This window comes from Eupeodes corollae, chromosome 2 (genome assembly GCF_945859685.1).
Source record: "Eupeodes corollae chromosome 2, idEupCoro1.1, whole genome shotgun sequence".
In the NCBI taxonomy this organism is placed as follows: domain Eukaryota; kingdom Metazoa; phylum Arthropoda; class Insecta; order Diptera; family Syrphidae; genus Eupeodes; species Eupeodes corollae.
The window spans coordinates 133,576,787-133,599,953 of NC_079148.1; the positions used below are offsets into that span (position 1 = coordinate 133,576,787).

Here is a 23,167-nt window from a genome sequence, read left to right on the forward strand (position 1 = left end):
TCTAGGCAATACTGTCACACAAAATTGTAACTTCACATGATTTCGAGGCAATTGTAATTATCTGAAATAAGATCTTATAATCCTCAGTATTTAGCTTAAGCGCTGAATTTCAGAGCTCCTAATGAAATTTGCGTTTAAGATGGATGGATTAGACCTTTTTGGCACTTTCAAATATACAGAAAAAGACCATGCAAAATATTAAAGTCGCACTAGTTATATAGCGATAGTAGACAACAGATGGAGATATCTTCCTTTATTTACAAATTTTCAGAACACTTTTTTACACATTCGGGTTTTTTTTTAGCAAACATGTGTATATCCCTCCCGAATTTTAGTTGTGATTATGATATTTACTATCAAATCAATTCTAAATCGCGTTCCATTTGGCATACTGAATATTCAGTATTTTTATTAAAATTAAAATGTATGTAGTTATTCAAAGCCGCATGAAATTCTAATAAAGTGAATCTGTCTGTATATTCATATGAAAGTGGCACATCCTTGTATTTTGGGTGGAATTACACTTTTCTTTTTTTGACACATATCAAGATTTGGACGGATGTGACCAGACCATTTAAACATTCACTAACGATAAAATTCGCACATCTTCTTTTGGGTATTTATTCGTAAACAATTCAATTTTTGTTTCTTGACGTTTTCTCAATTTTTGTCCATTACCAAACCACATTCAACAAACAAAACAAAATTCCACTCATAAGCTCAACTACGCCTCCTTTCATTCCATCCAACTCAAAAGCTTTTGAGAAGAAGCTTTAATTTTTTCAAAAAATACATCCAACTTCCACTCGAAGTGAGAGATTTTTCTCTTTAGCTGTCATTTTGCGCGTGTATCTCGTTTATAGTAGACGTCACCACTTCGGGGAAAAAAAATAAATTCGAGTAAATTTTTCCATATCCAATCAAAAAAAATAAAAATATATTCGTAGTATTTTTTCTTCTTCAATTAAAAGATAAATCAACAAAATAACTGAAAATAGACAAAACTCAAAAGTGTACAATTGAATGTTTAATCAAATTACTTAATCAAAGAAATGTCGTGTGGACCCCAAACGGAGGAAAAAATCGATTTGCAAAAAAAAGTGTCTGCTGCTGCGGCTGCATTCAAAGTGTACCTTCTGCTTTTTGTCTCATACTAGACGCACTAGAATACCTCTAGGTAAAGTGGAGCAATCCCAGACCAAGACCCAGCCCCATTGTCACAATAACGCATTAAATCCCCAAGAATCTTCGTAGTCGTCGTCGTGAAACAAAACGAAAATAAAGCAAAATTATTGTTCACACGTACCTCTCTTCATAGCAAAGTTACTTTGTTCTGCTCGGGAAAGAAAAATTTATTACAATTCCTACGCGTCTTTCAACTTTTCTTTGCTTTAATTGTTCCCTCCCGTTCCAAGTGAACCAACCAAACCAACCTACCTAACTTTTCCCAGTCTGCTCTGAATACGAAAAATTCAAACAACAACCAGAACAAGAAATCTCTCCAGAGAGTCAAGTCACAATGACTCGGTTAACAGAAGAAATGGTTATAGCCAGATCCAAACAATCTGACCTGAGCTCCATAAAGAAGCTGAATTGTTGGTAAGTTAATGTTAATGTAAAGCTACAACAAACGTATGTTTACCTTATTTTATTAGTTTTTAAATAACAACTGACATAGACTGAGACTGAAACTAAGACTCTACCACCATGCTTCATGGTTCGTTCTTTGTTTGTCTGGATGGATGGAGAATATATATTGTTTGATTATTGTTGTTGCATTTTGTGCTGTGTTGTTGTGGGAGCCACCCAACTCCGGTCCCCCAGGTTTTAGATGAATTATTTACGCTCTACCGGTCTATGAACTATACCTACTGCGAGTATGAATGAATGGAATCGCCCTAGTTGTGTGTGTTTTTGAAGTGGTTCTTCAGCATCAGCCTTAAGTGCGGAGTCACTATAATATGTCTCTGGCCTGGCTCTGTTGCTCATTTTACTGCTACCGACTTACCTATCAAAACCAGATTGGTTTGTTTTTTGTTCATTTTAAGTACACTATCAGCTTTTAGCGGGTCTATAAAATAAAACAAAACAAAGGTAAAAACTCCCACTTAAATAAATTACGTAGATTTAGCTCTTTTGTTACTCTTACGCTTGATTCAGTGACGGATTTGATTGATTGAATGTGCAGCTACCAAATCATCAAACAGAAATTGAATGATGACTCAAAACCAGAAGTTTACTTTTGTAAATTGTATTTTTATAACAATCTACACATTCGAGGTCAAACACCTTGTATCGCCCTTCAAACAAACCAGACAACACGTATCCCCATAGGTGTACCAACATCAAACCCTGGTACATCAAAAACAAAGAAGTCCAGCACTGTAAGAGCGCAATCTCGCTCGCTAACAGGTTTCTTCTTTGGAATGCGGCGATGATTCAAAAATATTTATATCACTCTGTCAGAGCAAGTAGTGTTGTGTCAATAATGTTTACATATTCTGATTTTGTTTTGTGTCACAAGTGACGAAGTTTTTGACTTATCTGACTCAGATAAGAATTGATTGGCAATCGGTACTAAAAAGAAAAAAAGTGAACAATAGCTTTATAGCAGTTAACACGATAAAACCGTAAAAATTAAGTAAATAATGATGAAGTGAGCAGATAAAGTTTATGACTTACTATCCAAGTAATTACCTACCTATCAATTCAATTTAAGAGCTTAAAAATTACAGTGTGCAATGTTTGAAAAAACAAAAATGATTGCACATGCACTTTATAGCATAATAATTAGATGATTAGCTAAGAAAGGTGTAGGTAAGTGTATCTCACTTGCCTCGTATGGCAGCGCACACGTATTAATCAAACATGCTGAACTAGTAGACAGACACTTACATATATTTGTTGTAATTTATGTACATTTTAAACAAGAGCACTTGGAATGTGAAGTAGATTGTTTTTTCTCCTAAATATCTATACAAAAAATATATATAAAGTAGCTAGCTTGGACACAACAAAAAAAAAAGAGAATGGTGTTTGAATTGTTGTTGAAGAAGCCCTTTTGCTATCGAGAGCTTTCAAGAATACAAAACGATTGATACAGTTTACATTACCTACAAACTTTGTCATTTTAAATTCAAATTTTGTACGTGTTCCTGTTTGTATTAGGAAAGTTTTGGTGAGTTCATTAATTGCGTGATATCTTAAATACATATAACACTGTAAAAAATAAAACATCGCATGCTATTTACTTGGTTAAGTAATAAGTTTACGCGCCGTCGTGTATTATTAATGACATTCCATTGAACATTTCCCAGAAGTCAACAATAGTAAAATATTACTTGCTTACCTATTACACTTAATTTATTTCCTTTTAAATTTTCAACAGTAAGACAAAAATCAAGTATCACTTGGTGCATTGTTGAGCTTTATATGGCAAGTCATAGTCCATAGACGATAATAAGATCTAACTCAATGAGATTTATTTTTATCACCAGAGTATCGAGCACCTATATTCTCGAGATTCTTTAAAACTAGTTTTGAAAAGTTTTTTTTATTTAAATTATATGAAAATAGTGTTTAAATAATTATGATAAACCTAGTTTTGAAAAAGCTCAATAATATGGTTGTTCTTAGGCTAGAAACCTTAGACAACAAATAAACTATAGGGCGCAACTAGAGCCTAGTGACATAAAACTCTTAAGCATATAAGCATATATGTACAGTACATATATAAGGGGATATTACAATCCTTATTATGCAAAGGCACAGTGTGAGCACAGGGAAGAGGAGAGAGGGTTTAAAAGGAGATGTCAGTGCACATTGGTTTTTAATTCCTGAATATTGCAATGACTAGGAAAAACAGAGTGTGGTAAGGTATTACACAATCGCGTAGTACGGCTAAAGAACGAATTTCTGTTTTTGACAGTACTGCCGAAGTTGGACTCTAGGGTATACTGATGAGCATTCCTAGAAGCGCGAGTATTACTGTTGAACTGTTTAAGGAGAGAAATGCAGCTAGCTATTTCACTAAAGCATAAATTGTTAAAATAACGGTAAAAAAGTGTGAGACAAGAAACCTGGCGACGATGTTTAAGCGAAGTAAATGAATTTATGATGATATTATCATCTATCACTTTAAATGCCCTACGTTCAATACTATCCAAGAGGCTTAAGTAAGTTGCAGGGGCACCAGATGGGAGTTATACTCAAGTTTTGGACGTATATACATAAGTCTTGTAGACAACAGCCAGATCAGAAGGTGTGAAACATTTCTTGCATCGCCTAAGGCGACCTAAACACCTTGCGGTGGCGACATCGCGGTCTACAAGAGGTGGTTGGTGATACATATTCCGAGAACATCGGGATGTTCAGTCTTCTCTCCTTGGCATCCATGCATAATGGCGAGGTGTGTATATCTCGCTTTAACGATACAAGACTGCATTGGGTTTTTGAAGCATTAAATTCCACGCGGTTTTTTAATCCCCATTGAACAATGCTGTTTAGGTCGGAATTTAATGAGCTTATCATATTTTGTCGTTGTAGTTCCACATCCGAAGAAGAGGGAGTTGAGTCTGGAAACGAATATGAAAAGCTAAGAGTACTATCTTCAGCGAAACAATGTATTGGATTAGAAGTTGCAGACAGGAGATCATTAATAAAAATGAGAAAGAGTGTTGAAGATAGTGTTTTTGTGGTTTTCAGACTTGAATCCATCTAATATAACTTGTATTGAACGATTCGAAAGGTAATTACTAATCCAATGAAAGAGGGATTCATGAAAACCGAAACACGCATTTTCGATAAGAGAGCCTGATGCTGAATGCTTTTGAAATATCAAGTGCAATAATCTTACTTTCTCCAAAACGATGTAAAGATTTGTTCCACTTTTCGATGAGATGAACCATGAGATCACCAATAGACCTATTGCTACGAAAGCCGTATTGTCGGTCATTAAAAATCTTTCGATCCTCGAGATATTTCTTGAGCTGATAATTAATCAGAGTTTCCATGACCTTGGAAAGAAGAGACGTAAGTGCAATCGGTCGCTAATTTGACGGTGAGGAAGATTCGTCGTGGAATAGGCTGGACAAATGCTGTTTTTCATCCTCTCGGAACGAGACCTTAGGAGTAGGACAGATGAAAAAGCTTACGCAGTAGTTTTTCCAGCGTTGAAGAATACCTCTTCAGAACAATAGCGGGGATACCATCCGCACCAGCGGATTTATGTGTGTTTAAATCTCTTAGGACTCTTCCCACAGTAGTGGTGCAGAAAAAGATTGGTCCCATAGAATCACTTACTCACTCTAGTACAGACGGAGTCATAACTAAAAACAAAAATGGGTTAAGTGAAATACATACTGTCAAGACTTTCTGCTAGTTCTAAAAATGCATATTTTAAAAAATATGATTTATATTTTAATTTAATATTGCTTTAGATATCAGTCCTATAAAGTTTGATATTATAATTCGTGTCAGCAGTTATGTTTGTATAATTGTGGACTTGACTGGTTTGTTAGTAAGCTTTTATTTCTGCATACATTCTGCATTTGATTTTAATATAATCGTTAAATATTAGTCTTAGAAAAAAAAACAGATCTTCTCTTCGTTTTTTATTGTTGCCATAAGTTTTGATAATTTTTTTTTTCAAGATGACTAAACTTTTGGATGATGACTACATCCTTAAACTTAGTAGCAATTTTGATGATTTCAGAGCTGTCATTCATAATTTCAACTGAATTCAACCGATCTACAATTTTCAATAACTTTGAGTTGACTACTCTCAAAAAGTTTTTTTTTTTTATAATAAGCGCACACTCAAGGGGATATATTAACCTTATTAAAAAGACACAGTGTGAGCACTAGAAAAGGGAGAGAGGGGTTGAAAGGAGGCGAATGCACATTGGTTTTGAATTCCTGAATATTGCAATAGTTGGGAAAGACAGAGTGTGGCAAAGCATAGTACGGCTAAAGAACGAATCTCTGTACTTGACAGTACGACCGAAGATGGGCTTGAGGGTATATTGATGAGCATTCCTAGAAGCGCGAGTATTACGGTTGAACTGTTTAAGGGGAGGAAAGGTGAGAGACTCAATCTGTGGTCAAAACTTTTACACCTTACATGAATGCTGTAATAAGACTTTTATAGATTTGAATCGGAAAAAAAAATTAGAATTTCTCAAATGTTTAAATGAAATATACCAATTTGAAGTCCAAACCGGCTTTAAATGGACACAAACCTTTATTTAAATAAAATATAAAATGCAAAATCTGCTTACAACATATTTTAAGGTTAGTTTTTCACTGTTTAAAATAAATACCTACGAATATGCAAAAGTATAAAACCTAATCACATAAAGTAAATAATTATGCTGGGTCTAAGTTTGTAAAGAAAAAGGCAATAGTAACAACCATTTTTGTATGAAAATAAGGTTGAAAGGAACTTACAAGTTAATGCCAAACTCAACCGTCTAATATGTGTAGCATTTATTTTTAAAGGATGTTTCAGGGATACACAAATAAAAGTTAATTCAATGCAAGTTTTTTTTATAAATTACTAGTTAAATATGTCTAGAATACGATAGTGAAGGGATTTTTCAAAATTCGAAGTCGTTTTAAAGATACGACTTCGGGCTGTTAAAAAAGATTAAACAAATAAAGGAATCGGTGGAAAAGGATCAGGTAAACTTGCTGATAAAGTTATTCAGAAAATCTTTAATGAATGTTTTTAAGAGAATTTGAAAGTAATGTCGGTTATGGGATACCCTATAGGCCGCGAAGCCCATACTTATGTTGAGAAACGTGATGAAAAGCGAATCTCAAGTTCTGAGCGGCGTGTAAGTGATGCCGTTAAATAAGCCAGAATTGATTTAAGACCTGAACAGTGTGTTTTAAAAGAGTTTTAAGAAGAAGAAATACTCTATATACCCGGCATCGCCGATTGAAATGTAAGTTGGTATTTTCATAGTTAAGAGGACTTGGAACTTTAAACGATTTTCTCTCAAAACTGTGTTTTTGAAACTTTCCTCCATTATATCTTAAAACGGCTTCACCGAATGACTTGAAATTTGATGCGTTGGATTCAGCACATGTAAACGCATGGAATGAACTATCGACAAGCAAAAACTCCAAAAATTTCGATTTTTTTATAGCAAAAAACAAAAAAAAAAAAAAAAAATCGCGACTTTATTTTTTCAAATGTTTCCCAAAAATCCAATTTTTGGTATATTTATTCAATGATAGTTCATTCCATGCATTTAGACTCACACATTAAAAGTCGTTTACTTTTTTGTTTTTAGCCAATCAGCCAGAATCGTGGAGGAGGTGCGAGCCCATTATTTCGATGTGGACTTGTTCACACCGGTGTAACTCGTGTTCTTTAAAATATTTTTAATTCAAATTTTATATTTATACTGTCGAACTATAATAAATGATAATAAACTTAAAAAAGTTGTATCTATTTACTGGTCGTACAAAAATCCTAATATTTCCTTAAAATACAGGCCCCCTAAAGAAAATAAAAATGCAAGTGGTCATTTCACCAGACTGAAAAAAAACTGTTTTTGTCTTTAAACGCTTCAACCACCAATTATTTCGGACGCTCTCAGCAACACAAGTATATACTTCCTTACTGAGGATACTGCTACAGTCTGGGACGAGAATGAAAAAAAATTCTGGGATGGAGCGTTCATGTCCACTTGGACGTCGTCTGAATTGTTGCACTTTAATTCTTTTGACAAGTTCTGTGTCGTTGTACAGTCCATTTTTAGCGGTGTGGGGCCTAGGTAGGGAAAAAGTCCTTAACTACCTCAATTTTATACCTGTCTATGGGGACGTTTTGTCGCAGACCTCAAATGTCCCCTTTTGATGACAGCATATATCTTTCCACTGAAATTCACTGACATAACTCTTTGATCTTTCAATCATGTCATTATCATCGGTATCCAAATAATTGTATGGACCTTTAAAATATTGTGCCTCTAGTATTGGCCAATGAGTTTTGCACAATTCTTTCCAAAACAATGTTGAATAAGTTGAATGACTTCGCGTTGTCTAAAAAATCAAAATTATAAATACTGCCATGCTCGGTCTTGAAGCTATTGAATAGATGGTTTGTATCGATTTGAATTAACTGATTTTTTAAAAGATTTGCCCTTAGTTGGTCAATCGTGGACTTTCCTAGTCTGCATCCAAAGTTATATACAACCTATCAGGTTGTTGTCGAACGTCTTCAGAAGTTTACGATACGATACAGAGGATCTTATAGGTGATGTTGTGGAAACTGATGCCTCCGTAGTTGGCAGAGTTCAGGGGGTCTCTTTTCTTGGGGATTGGGAAAACTATGATGAGATTCCAAATATTGGACTGATCGGAGGGGAAACAATTTTTTTTTCCATTTTTGCAATATCGCTTATGTGATTACTTCTCAAGATTTTAATTTATTTGCACCACAAAACCTTCTTTATGCCCAAATTCAAAACTATGGATTTAAAAGAGGATACAAAAGTGTCTGAGTTTTTTTCTATTAAAACGGAGTAGGTCTTAGAAGAATTTAGCTGATGACTATTTTAATAAATTTTGATATTGTTTAATTCTGTTTTTTAGGTTGTCTGTTTTTAGCTTAAAATTTATCATAGAACGATTTCCATTCACAAACAAAGTTTTGTTTACCATAAAATCAATACAAAAATGTTCAAATACAAAATATGAATGAATCTCCCCTAAAAAATGCATAACAGTTTATATTTAAACTTGATGAATCACAATACTGCTTAGAAGAATACCTACATATATCTTATACCTACATATAGCTTATTGTTAAAAAATGTTAGCCAATTTGTTTCTAATTGTTTTGTTTTGTTTTTTTTTTCCCACATAACTAGTTCTTAATTATTCTAGTTCCTCAATTCGAACCTTAGTTTATAAAAACATTTCTAAACTATGGTGGTTATATAAATAAAAACATTCTTATTTTTCGTTTTGTGCTTTTGAACTCGCATTTCTCCACTTAGCCGCAGTAGCACAAAACATATTGTTATAAATTAAACTAAACAAAATACCAAATGGATGGGGTCACTGTCATGCTTTGTGCCTTTACCGGCTCTTTTTTAAAAATTCAATAAAAATAACGGAATTCCTCAGTCAATTTAATAGATTTTCTTTGTATCTTCTTTATTATTATAATAAACATATGTATGTATGTATATTTGTAAGCTTTGCAAAGCTCATAGCCTCATAAGTCATATCAAAACTAATTTAATTTATTTAAATTTTCTTTTCTTCTTTTTTTTTTCCTTTTTCTTCACAGGGGAAGTGAACTCAGCGATGTCTCCATAATAAAACGTATGCGTGGTGTGGAAGTTTTGGCTTTGAGGTAAGTAGATAGTTTCAATGAAATCAAATTCGATTAAAATTTGAATACATTTGATTTATAAATATGTAGCAAATGCCGGAACGGTCATAATATTTTAAATACAATTATTATTAAGTTAAATTCTCAAGGCATTCTGAAAAACTATGATATCACCATCAAAGTAATTACAATGATTATTTTGCATTAGTCAGTCAGTGTATAGTTTGTCGTGGGAGACTCTGACCAAAAATGGACAGATTCGCGCGGAATTTACATAACCAACTCAAAGCCCACTTAAAACTCTCAAGATGGAGAATCACAATGAATAAAGTCTAATTGAACGCCATTAAGCTGTTCTGGCAGTTTAGCTTACTTCAATTAAAATTACTAACGCGTACTTAGTATGTGATAAGTTGATTGAATAAATTGCACTCTCAGTTTTGTTTTACGCTTTAAAAACTTAATATTACATTTAAAAAACATACGCAGTTGCACACATGTTTGAATGTCCGACCGATCGTCCAGAGTCTGCATCACATTACAGTGATATATTATAGACCGAGGGTATTCAACGCTGCCGTAGCTTGGAGAGTTTTGAGTTCTAAGTGCTGACGACGTACGACGAACGGCGAGCGTCGACGACGGTGGTAGTGGTGATGCTTGAAACAAGTGGGTAGCAATCTATTCGATTCTTATACATAATTTATTACAAGGAATACGATATGGTTGTACTGTACAGTGTACACTGTACACAGTTTGGTATATGAGAAAAAGATGTTTCTTTTTTGGTGGATGTCCAAGTATGAAAAGCCAGCCAAGGTTAACTGGCGACTTTACTTGAAACTCGTATGTAGGTTGAAGTTGTTTTTCTTTTCTATAAATGTCTCTCTTTATGACGACGTGTTGTTTAACTTCTTTTCTGGTATTGAACAAAAAGTTTTCGGTTGTCATTATTTTTAACTATGTACTAGTAAAGAATACCACATTGGGTAAGACTTAAAAAACTTTTGTTTCGTAGTATTTTTTGGTTCTGATTATAAATACCTATGTTTTTTTCTTCATTATTATACTTTCATAAAAGGTCAAGATTTAACCAAGTATAAAATATTGTAAGTTAGCTTTCTATAGAAGGAACAAAAAAGTATTAGCAAACAAAATATTGAAAGTTTTAAGCCTTTAAATAAGATGTTCAAAATAAAAGTTTTTTTGTAGTAAAAGGAAGAACTCTTAGTAAATTTTTTCCATTCTCGACAAACTTGAATCCTCAATATTTTAAGTTAAGTTAGTTGAAGTTTATAACCTGCCTAGCAAAATTATGGTCTATATAGAGAATTAAAATTTTGTGCTCAAAAGTTGCAAACTTTAAAAGTCCTAAGTCGCTTAGCATTGAACTGTAAGACATATGAATATTTTAATATAATACATCTTTCATGATGAAAATAAACAAATTAAGTTTTACATTATCATGTTAATGGTGGTAAACATAAACCAACAAAAAAAGGGATAATTAAAGCTTTGAAAATCGATAAAATAAAAAAAGGGCGTATACGCCTGAGTGTACAATTTGTTTATAGTAATTTTTAAAGGGAAAAAAAACAAAATTCTTTCAAAATAAGTATATGAAGCCTCAGTTTTTCGAAAGAGTTGAAATAGCATAAAAAATGATCCCTGTATAAAACTAATAAAGGGTGCCCCAAAATTAACACAAGATTTGAATTTGCCGCCATTTGTGCAGTGAAATGTTGGCAACCCTGAAAAAAAGCAATTTGACAGCTAACAGTATAGGGTTATTAAAAATGGAGCGTTACACGGTAGAAAAACGTGTCTTCATTATTAAAGAATATTTCAAAAATAGTGAAAGCTTAGCGGCTGCAGTTCGAAAATTTCATACAAAATATGGTCGGTATAGTGTTTTAACTTCGTCAACTTTGTCAGCAAAATCATCCTAAGCGATGAAGCACATTTTCATCTTGATGGCTTTGCCAATCGCCAAAATTGCGGCATTTGGGGTTTGGAGAACCCACATGTGATTGTCGAAAAACAAATGCATCCACAACGGGTGACTGTATGGTGTGGATTTTGGGCTGGAGGCATAATTGGGCCATATTTTTTTGAAAATGATGCTGGTCAAGCAGTGACTGTTACTGGTGCTCGATATCGCGACATGATTACACAGTTCTTTCTGCCAAAATTGGATGATATTGATGTGTCCAATATGTGGTTTCAACAAGACGGTGCCACATGTCATACAGCCCGTGAAACAATTCAATTACTGCATGAGACATTTCCAGGTCGTGTACTCTCTCGTTTCGGTGATCAAAATTGGCCTCCTAGATCGTGTGATTTAACACCATTAGACTTCTTTTTATGGGGTTATTTGAAATCACAAGTCTATGTCAACAAGCCCACAACCACCCGTGCATTAAAGGAGGAGATTCAACGCTGCATCAACGAAATTCAGCCACATTTATGCAGAATGGTCATGGAAAATTTCAACAAAAGAGTGCGCATGTGCATGCAAAGCCGTGGAGGCCATTTGTCCGATGTGTTATTCCATACATAATATAACTATCAAAAGATTAAAAACGGCGTTTTCTATTTAATTCAAATCTTGCGTTAATTTTGGGACACCCTTTATATGGTAAATAGGGCTAAATATTGGTCTTGTTTGAAGAAGTACAAATAAAAGCTAGATTCTTCAGTGGATGTGTGATACCACAAAATTTCTATTATAATTCTAAACAGGTATTAATAAGTTTAATTTAATAGCCTTTTCAGCCAAAACCAAATTTTCGCCAAAAAGTTTTCGAAAACCCGAAAATCGTTCACACCGAACATTTTCATGTTTTCATTTGACATTTAAATTTGTTTAACACCGGCTTTCAAATTTTGTTAATTTGTGAGTAAAAACTTATGACTATAGCTTCTTCTCAAATTATTTGTGAAAATAAAATGAATTATAACCAATCCAAATTGAGCCGCAGTACTTTCGATATACTCTGCAATGAACTAAAGGATCTGGAAATGCAAGATACAACTTCTCCATGACTATCTCTTTGGTTTCTTCCTTTGAGGCCTCGCCTGGCTTGTCCAAAGCACTGAGCATCTTCTTGATGTTGACATCGCTGTCCATCAAGGGGCGATAGCCCACTGGAACAACGATTTCCACATTGTGGAATGTTTTGGCTCAAATTTTCCTAGCCCGCTGCGACTTAACCTCCACCAGAGATTTTCTTTCATACTTATTCTCCTCCACAAATGAACTTATCGCCTTTCTCATATCTCCCAAACTCTTGTAATTGAACGGAGTGACCGAAAAGTCAGGTATTAAGCGAAAGCGCATCCCTTGGAAAGGTCATTACGAACTATGAGCAAGTCTTCCTCGTCCTTTGGGTCGTCACGCCAGTAGCCATAGTGAATTCCGGTTCCTCGCTTGACAAAGAGCATTTGAAACTCTGGAGGATCATGAAAGATCCGGGGCTTTTATTCTTGACGTCTTTTTTTGCCAAGCAGCTCCCCTAAAGTTTCCTTTTTTTCTCTTCCATATTCTAAACAAAAAGCAATAATTCTTATGTCGTTAGGAAGTTGCATAAATAATATTACCTACCACGACCAAATTTATATCAAAATGAAATATTTGTTTTGACAGCAGCCGTCAGCTGTTTTGTTTACAATAATTTGAGCGCTGAATGTTTCGAAAGGTTTGTTTGTTTAGTTCAACTTTGAATTGCTCCTAGTTTTCGAGAGGTTTTATATAAAACTTGTGGTTTACGAAAACTTGTGGTTTACCAAAAATGTATGCGAAAACTTGAGTTTTCGATGTACGTTTTCGGCCATAACCGATAATTTCACGAGAACCGGGTGTCGGACTTGGTGTGAAAAGCCTCTAAGGAATGAACTGAAAAAATATTACGACTTTGTTATTTTGTTGGAAATTCGAAGGAAAAATCAATTTTTTTCTTAAAAAAATGGTTCAATAGGAAAGTGTTATCTTTTATTTAATATTTTCACTTCATGTGGTTATATAGGGTTTCAATAGAAAATGTAAATAAAACACAAACAATATTTTTTCATGATATTTCTTTTTTATTGCATGTAAAACACTACATTATTTAAATGACCACCACGTGAATTGTTGCAGCACTGATTCTTTCAAGGTAGTTTTTGGCACAGATTGAGCGGTATCTGAGCCATTACTTGACGAATTTTGGTGTTTAAGAGCTCAAAAATAAAGGTTTATCTTCATAGCCCAAAAAAAAAAGTCCACCGGTGTCAAATTGCATGTTCTTGGTCGCCAGTTGATATCGCCACGACAAGAAATTACGCCGTCAGGAAATGTTTCTTGCAATAAAGCCATATTCGCTCGAGTTGTGTGGCAGGTGGCACCGTCTTGTTGATACCACATATTCTCCTAATCATATTCTTTAAAAGCAAGTAAAAAAAACTGGGTTATTATATTACCATAACGCTCCGAATTGACGGTGACAGTCGCCCCATGGTCGTTTTCCAAGAAGTAAGGTCCAAATACACTATTCCGGACCAAAGAGCGCACCAAACAGTGACTTTTTGTGGATGTAATGGCCTCTCTTTAATTACTTACTTATTAACGTACGTACGTAGTAATAACTTACTTATTAACGTACTCACTGAAGTAAATCTTGTTCGCAAAATCGCCGTCCACCATCTCTTGTGTAAGCACCCATTCCACATATCTACGACATTGAGAATGGTTAGCTGGCTTCAGTTGTTGAGTAAGCTGGACTTTATATGGATGTAGGCGTAGATCAAAATACGCCATAATATGCAGTACAACAGTCCTAATTCCTGAGAACAACGAGGAATCGACACATTCGGGTCTTCGGCAACACTTTCGCTTACAGCAGCGATATTTTCAGTGGTACGAGCAAAACGATAATGCACAGTCCTTACAATATCTGTAACCAATCCAGTCTCTTCATTTCTTCATAATTTTTGCGTAGTTGGACGATTATGCAAGCCATAATCTTCCTCTTAAAGCACGATATGTGGCTATGGCAGAATCATCATTTTTGTAGTAGGCTTTAACAATTTGTATGCGTTGTGCAATAGTTAAGCGATCCATTTTCGTAAATGTCAGATTTTGAACTAGAAAAAATCGGTTTAACAACTTAGTTTGATAGATGTCGAATTCAGCCTTATACTTTTGAAACTGCAAAATGGGTAACCCATTAATTGTAACTGATAATTTCTTGGGACTTAGAAAGGTGTGCATTAATATGAAAAAATGTGTAGACATTTTAAATACTATTTACTATACACTTATGATTTGAATATGGCAAGTGATTGAGTTATAAAACTATGAAGCAAAAACGACCAATACATTTCTTATGAACAATTTTTAACAACCACAAAAGGCCGACCTTTTGACACCTTAAAAAGTACATTTGCCTTAAAAGTACATATAATTTTTTTATTGCATTGTTCATTTGTTGGTAACAATTATCTGACGAATTTGCAGATCAATTGCAAATCAGCAATGCAACCGTAATACCGCCTCTAGAAGTTCTTCCTATAGTAAACCAACTTCTTTCGCATACTATCATGTACAGTACAGAGATTTGATATTTAGCCGTACTACGCGAATGTGAAATGATATGATTCACTCTTTCTTTCTAAATTAAACTGCACCGAAACCTATCCTTTCAAACTCTATATATTTTTTTTTATATTTTCAAAAATCATTGCAATATAGTCTAAAACTGGTAGGACTTCTCAAATTATTTACAAATTGGATATTTTTTTTTTTGAAATCTAAGACAATTGTTGTCTACTGTCACAAAATCGTATCCCTCCCCCAATGCCACTATCCTTGGGTGGTACTTGCATCGAGGAGATTAAACAAATAACACTCCTAGGTATGTGCATCACAAACCACTTGTGGTGGAGTGATCACATATTTGACAACGCCAAAAGTGCTGCTAAATGTTAAGGTTTTCTCCGACGATAAAAGAAGTTTTTACCCCTTCTGATCTGGCTATAATTTACAAAGATTTTATTCGTCCAAAACTTGAGTATAACTCTCATATTTGGGGGGGGGGGGGGGGGGTGGGTGCTGCAATAAGGTACTTGAGTCTTCTGAATAGAATTGAAACAGAGCTCTAAAAATGATTGGAAATCGTTCTTTAACAGATACATTTGCTTCTCTTGAACACCGCCGCAAGGTATCATGTCTGTCATTGATCTATCGTTACTTTTATAAGCAATTCTCTATTAAAATAGCTAGTTGCATTGCTTCCCTTAAGCAATTCAACCGTAATACCCGTACTGGTAGGAATGCCCATCAGTTTACCCTAGACCCCAATTTCGGACGTACTGTTAAGTACAAAGATTATTTCTTTAGCCGCACTATACGAATGTGGAATGCTTAACCAGACTCAATATTTTTCACTTATTACAATGTGAAGATATTCAAAACCAAAGTGCATCGGTTTCTCCTTTTTAATCCTATCCTCCTTTCCTAATTGCTCGCACTGTGTTTAATCATTATAAGGTTATTCATAACCCTTTAAGTGCGCGCAAGATATACAAACAAAATTAATCAAAATTTTAAAGAAGTTGGCTATTGAATAAGAGAAACATTTGATTTTCTCTCTAACCCAATATATTAAAAATTAGTCTGGGATTGCAGCGATAATTTACTGAAAAAAAAAAAACTTTAAAACCAATTCAGTACAGCCACTTGAAATAGGAAACCCTGCACAAGCGACTCAATTGTACGCTTTATTTTCTGACAAATTCATTTGAATAAGTAGCTACCTCCGGAGAAAACACACCCTTTATAATTATTAAATGGACATTAGAATCGATTTTTTCTTTGTAAACACAAATGTGATCAGTGTAAGTACGGATGTGTGTTTTTCTGTTCTAGTATCGCCACACTATATCAAAGTAGTAACATGAAAATAAAACACATCTCATCTAACCTAACTCCCATTAAATAACACGAAAGGCGTGATAATAAAGGTATACTATAAGACCCACTGACGCTTCTACTAAGTGTCAACTTGAACAATGGAACCAGGTCATTTGCTTTAAAGATAAGAAGACAAAAAAGTAAATATAATAAATAAACACAGTTCTTAACAATAAATAAAATGAACTTTCATGCACGAGAAGTAACAAAACGTAATAAAAATAAAAAAATATGAAATTTTATAAAATATACATTTAACAAAAATTCATAGAGCGTATTATTATATTTTTTTAAATGTTTGTATTCATTTAAATTTGCTTGGCTGAACTCCTTTCTCGAATAAAAAAAAAAAGATAACTTAGTTAAAGGTAATTAAAATAATACTCGCGTCTTGTCTTTTTTTTTACATACATAATATTTATAAAAACTCTCATACCTCATACGACACGGTGCGGTATGGTATTACATTTCAATCAATGGAAGTTCATTTTTCAAAAAGAATGGACAGACATACGATACTTGTAGATATTATGGCAAAGTGCCCCCACATCCGTCAACAATCTAAAAAACAATTAAAAAAAAATAGAAAAAAACTTACACAGCTTTTAATAAACCCTCATTAAATTTAGCTATGCATGCTGAACTAAAAACTATGTAGGTTTATAATATCTGGACTGCCTTACAGTTCCGTTGATAGGTGTTTTGTTTTTTTACGTTATGACCTGGCCTCGCACTTGAAAAATGGTGTTTACGACCGTGTGATTCATAAATAATAACACACACATCAAAAACAAAAAAGAAGAAGAAGAAAAAAAAGTAATGACCAAACGTTATTTCCGAAATTTTGTAATAGGTCAAGGTCTTTCGACTTTTGATTACTCATAATTATTTATTGTTTGTTTGAATTCGAAAATTGTGTATAGAGGTTTGGAGAGTGGAGCGGCAGGCGCGGCTTGGTGGTGATGAATGCAGAATATGTAATAATGCAGTCTTTCGGAGTTAAAAACTTGCGCTTTTCGCTTTTCCATCCATCAGATAAGATACATACATATTTCAATTGGAATTCGCAGAATATACGTATAGAATGAGATGAGGAGATGTTTTCAATTTAAACGTCAAGTATAAAGTGTAGATTTACAGTTGTGGTCATATAATTAAGCCATTGTAATTAAACTTATCTCCTTTGATTAAAAATAAACCAGTCATTGGAAAATTTATATTTTGAATGCATTATTCAACCAATTATACGTATTCATGTTTTCAAACATTTTTCACTCAAAGGATTTTGTACCAAAGCAACAGTGTGAGCAATTCGAAAAGAGTTTTGAAAAGACACGTCGATGTTCATAGATTTGGGATTCTTAAATATTTCATTGACGGAAAGATAGAGCGTAGCAAAGCATTCCACATTCGCGTTGTACGGCTAATAAAATTAATCTCTGTACTTCATAGTTCGGCCGAAGTTAGATTCAAGGGTAAACTGATGGGTACTTCTAAAATTGTTTAAGGAGAGGAATGCAACTGGATTTTTTACTACATCATTGTGAAACATAACTAACAAATACCTTTTATCAGATGTTTAAAACAAATAGAGAACAAAGTTTCACCATCAGTTGAATTTTACTTTTAAATTCTGAGGACAAACTCAAGAGAATTAACTTCAATTTTGTACCGTTTTTAGCGACCTTTGCATCGAGTTCTAAAAACGTACGAAGTTTGATCAAAAAGTAAGGTGACTCTTTGAATTTCGCAAGCTCTTTAGACTAATTTGAATTTTTATTTTGTGTTGTTGGCACACATTTCACGGTCATATGTTCACATGTGTTGTTTTTACGTAAGAGGCATAAAGTTTAGACTCGTATTTGCGTACTCGGCGATTTTGTCTTGTTTTGCTTAGTTTTCATCAGAAGCAGAACCGCATGAACATTGCCCAAGACATGTTGCACGACGTCAATGAGATCAGGATCTGTTCAAAAGTGTTATAACTGGTTACGAATCATGGGTATATGGTTATGACGTCGAAAACAAAGCCTAATCATTCCAGTGGAAAAATTCAGGCACGTCAAGTTCGTTCAAATGTGAAGGTTTGGCTCACAGTTCCCTATACGTTATACGGCATTTGCGTGAATCAATAAGAAAAAAATGGTTGGAAATGTGCAACGAAAATTCATGGATTTTGCACCATGGTAATGCACCTGCGCACAAGTCGTTATTAGTGAGTAGTTTTTTTTGGCAAAAAACAGTACTTCCATCATGTCTCAGCCACCGTATTCACCAGACTTGGCTCCCTGCAACTTTCTCCTTTTCCCAAAATTCAAAAAGGCTCATGAAAGAACGAAAATGAAAATTTAAAACGCTTAAGGAGATTAAGGTTGCATCAAGGCAATACACAAGAGTTCATTTTAGAACTTTGTTTTGATGATGTATCAGAAGGGGATTATTTTGAGAGGGGATAACATAATTTTAGATAAATAAATGAATATATTTTTGTAAAAATAAAAAGTCACCTTACTTCTTGATCACACCTCGTATGTTTATGGAAACACTTTCCTCCACACATTAAAACAAGTCTTCAATCATCAATCGAAATCATTTTATTTTCTTTAATTAAATTGCACATAGTAGTACCCGTGGCATGATGGTTAGTGCGTTGGAATGTCATGCAAGGGGTCTTGGGTTCAATCCCTGCCTGTGCCACCTTAATTTAAAAAAATAATTTTCGCGGGTACTGCCTCTTGCGAGGAATTGACAAATCCTTCAAGAGTAATTCTTGTCATGAAAAAAAGCTTTCTTAAATAAGGATAAAAACTGAAGGTCCCCCTTATCCTAGAGAGTACTCGCACACAGGAATGTTTGAGAGTTGTATGTCGCTAGGTCCTAGTATTCTACGGACTGTTACGCCATCTAATTTATTTATTTTTATAGCGTCTTATTGGGGTTTAAATCAGGATTTTGAGCCAACCATTCTAAAACTTTGATAGAACTGGGTTCAAAACAGTATTTGACGATTTGAGTGCTTCTTCGGTCGTTAACTTTTTGGAATATCGAAGGAAAAGTAAAACTTTTATGCAGGTTCTTATTTTTAGATCAACCGCAATTTGTATTGATTCAAAAGCTAAGGTTAGTGTATTATTTGTATACTCAGCAATATTGAGTTCAGTTTGTTATAAATCTTCGTAAATTTTAGTATTTGATAAAAGATTTACAAACAACATAATTGACTTTCTTTGAACGAACATTATGACCAAGGCAACTAGTTAACTTTTCGAGTGTCATAAACTTTAAACTCGGAACCTTACTTCACCAACCTTCACCTTCCAACTGATCATGCAAAAACTACCAAAAACATAATTATCTTCAAAACGCTCCTCAGGCAAGCTACAATTTTATCTCCATCTGTATTTTGTATTTAAAAAAAATATTACTTATTCCTTTTCCAATTTGACAAGGAACCCCTTTTCACAAAATATAAAATAGAGTTGTTAAGAAAATAAATAAAGCACAGAGTAATAAAGTTCAATCCTAGTTGGACGACCTCTCGAAAGCTCTCAGCATGCTTATGTTAAGGGCAGACTGCCCTCCATGAGGTAGTGCGTACTGTAGAACAAACAATCCATTATAAATAATTTACTCTTGCTACCTTCCTAGACATAGAAGGTGCTTTTAACAACGTCCTTACCGAATCCATAGGAGAATCGCTCGTTAAGTTCGGTGTAGATGACTTCATTCGAGAATGGATTATTTCCATGCTCAGTGATAGGAAGATTCGAGCATCTCTAGGCAATACAATCGCAACAAAACACGGGAGTAGGGGAACACCCAAGAGTGGTGTCCTTTTGCCTCTTCTATGACTTTCGGTCATGGATACAATTCTCGTTAAATTAGAGAGATGTGGAGTGAAGGCGGTAGCCTACGCGGATGATTTGGTGCTATTGATGTCAGGAAAGTACACCTCTGTGATTAGTGAAATCACGGAGTTAGCTTTGAAGAAAGTTAGCAGCTGGACCACGAGTTGTGGACTAGGAGTTAACCAAAGTAAAACTGAACTGTTGCTCTTTACCACCAAAACTAAAGTACCGCCCTTCACGCTAACTCGACTCAACGGTCAAATTCTATCATTGTCTTTCAGTGCAAAATATTTGGGAGTTATACTCGACCCTAAACTAAACTGGAAACTAAATATTGAAGTACGGGTTAAGAAGGCCTGTGTTGCCTTCTATGCCTGCAGAAAAACTTTCGGCAAAAAGTGGGGATTTCAGTCGAAGATGATTTTATGGACGTACACAGCCGTAGTACGTCCAATGTTAACATATGGGTCGATTGTATGGTGGCACGCTCTTAGAAAAGCCTATAATATTGATAATCTAAGGAAGGTTCAAAGAACAGCTTGCGTGGGCACCACAGGGTCCATGCGTGCTTGCCCAACGGACGCCTTTAACATTATTTTGGATCTTCTACCAATCGACCTTTTTATTAAATACATAGTTTCCTGCAGCGCTATTAGGCTGAAGGAATCAAACAGCTGGTTTTCAAAACCTCATGGTCACAGCAACACAACGAAATTAATTCCCTCAGATATTATCTCGATAGACACTGACTTCTGCACTCCTACTTTGAGCCTTAGTAAGGGTTTTAAGGTTATTTTCCCATCCAGAGAAGATTAGGAGGATGCAATCGTGTCGATAGGTTTCGACACAACCATCTTTACTGACTGCTCAAAGATGGAATGCGGAGTTGGTTCTGGGATCTTTTCTGAGTCCCTAAATGGAGCTAAATCCTTTAGGCTTCCTGACTTTGCTAGCGTTTTTCAGGCTGAACTGCTGGCAATAAGGGAGGCATGTAAGATACTTAAACAAAGCCCAAACCAAACTGAATCAAACCGAAGGTGGAGCAATTTAAAATTTAAGACATAGCCAGGATTGTTGCGGTTTGTACCGGACATTGGCCTATAGGAATTTATGCAGAGAAGGTGGGTATTTCTTACAACACCTTTTGTCGTAGTTGTAGTGACCAAAGAGAAAGTGAAACGATAATCCATTTCCTCTGCAAATGTCCTGCTTTGGCAAACACTACAATGAAATACTTTGGAAAAGCATTCTTTCAAGAACTTGATGAGCTATCTGAGAAAAAGATTAGAGACCTAATCTTTTTTCTCAATGCGACAAAATGGCTCTAACATAATCGCTATGAAGCTTCTCTATAAATCTTTCCCTTTCTATCACAGGTCAAACGAGTTTTTGGTATCAAAACGGTGCACTACAGCGCTAATTGGATCTCAGGCTAGGTTGCCTTGAGATCGCCATTTCTACCTACATACTAATAAAGTTCAGCTTTCAATTGAATGAAATAACACGATCAACTGTCATTTTGACATTAGTAGCTTTGAATTGTAGTTAGGGAGATTTTTCTTGACTAACTTTCCAGTCAACTTTTCAATAAAACTGCTTTAATTGGAGACAATTTCTTGGTAGCTGGCCAATTAGATGCTAGAACTTTGCCTTGCTTTCAATTTCCTTATGCATTTCAACATAAATAGACTGAAGTCTTGAACAACGCTTTCAAATCTTGCAAATTTATTTTGAAAATCATAGTTCTATTCGAAATACGTATAAGCATTTTTTTTAAATATTATTGAAAAGAATGGTTTCGTGGGTTAATTATATGACTACAACTGTGAATTCTCCTATCCATGATAGTCGCTGTCGTCGTCTACAGAATAGAATATAGACTCACAAACGTAAACGTAGAAATAATAATTTATTGAAATACCAAATGAACCAATGAAGGAATGCTTAGAGGATTGCACTTCAAAATTTCATTGGCACTATCGATTGTGTCAACGGATTTTAAAAATAGTTTGCGATTGTTCAATCGATTGCACCTAAATTAAGTAAGATTATTTAATTCTTATGCGATGGGATGGCAAATAGCATTGATAGGCTCTGGAATTTATCCGTCAAGAAATAAAATAGACCTTAATCGTTTTGTTCTAATTTTAAATTAAACGAAGAAACTATTTCACACCATGTGGTAAATTTTTCTTGTTTTGTTTTTTATTTTTATTTTGTTGTTTATTCTATTTTTTATCATCGTTTATTTGCATTGCGAAAGAATTTCTTTTTGTCACAGAAGGAAATTTTAAATTAAATTTAAATGACTCCACCTTTGCATTTAAAATATTAAAGAATAACAAATTATTTATTTGTCAAATGGGAAATTAAAATATATCCAAATGGAGGAGATTATGTCATGACTTGACATTGGATTTATGATATACTTCACTCATGTCACATACACACCTTGGTTTTTGTCTGTTCAAAATAATACTTGACAAAAAGTCTATAATATGGAAGAGTTTTAAAAGAATATAATAATATGTAGATTGTGTTCCTATGTCACCTTGCAAAATAAAATATTGTAATGGATTAGAAGTGTTTTGTTTTGTTATGTTTTTTGTTGTGTATTTTATAAGGTGCTGATTAAACATAATCGCTTAAGGCTACAATCAAGTTTAAGGCCTTCACTTGATACTTAATTAGTATCTCGAGGAAATTGTTAATCTTTTGCTTTATTTGGGAAGTTAAGGTTAAGTAGGTGAATAATACGGTTAGACAGATATCAGTTCTATGAAAGTGGGATGATGGTGTTAAATATAATTGAGTGGGCTTTCGAAAGCAATATAAATAAATTCGATGTGATTAACAGTCAAGTCTCCTTAATCTGAAGCAGGTAAAAGAATTCGATCGAATAGAGTGTTTTAAGTTCTGCTAAATCTACTAAAATAAGAAAAACAAACAAATTATATAAAGTTCAACATGTAGTTGCTAAGTTGCTCATTCGTAAATGACAGTCGTAATATCCAT

At 34.3% G+C, this 23,167-nt stretch overlaps 1 protein-coding gene across 9 annotated transcripts in view; it reads left to right on the forward strand.

Annotated features, from left to right (window-relative positions):
* Positions 1–822: 822 nt before the first annotated feature.
* Positions 823–23,167, forward strand: part of LOC129945422 (probable basic-leucine zipper transcription factor R) — a 34,121-nt gene continuing 11,776 nt past the window's right edge. For 6 of the 9 annotated variants that reach the window (XM_056055171.1, XM_056055169.1, XM_056055172.1 and 3 more), the window contains exons 1-2: positions 825–1,599; positions 9,308–9,373. In XM_056055171.1, coding sequence (XP_055911146.1) covers positions 1,520–1,599; positions 9,308–9,373 — 146 coding nt within the window. In that variant the 5' untranslated portion in view covers positions 825–1,519. Of the gene's footprint in view, positions 1,600–9,307; positions 9,374–23,167 lie in introns of all 9 variants that reach the window. The other 3 variants (XM_056055166.1, XM_056055170.1, XM_056055167.1) reach the window with 2 other exon arrangements.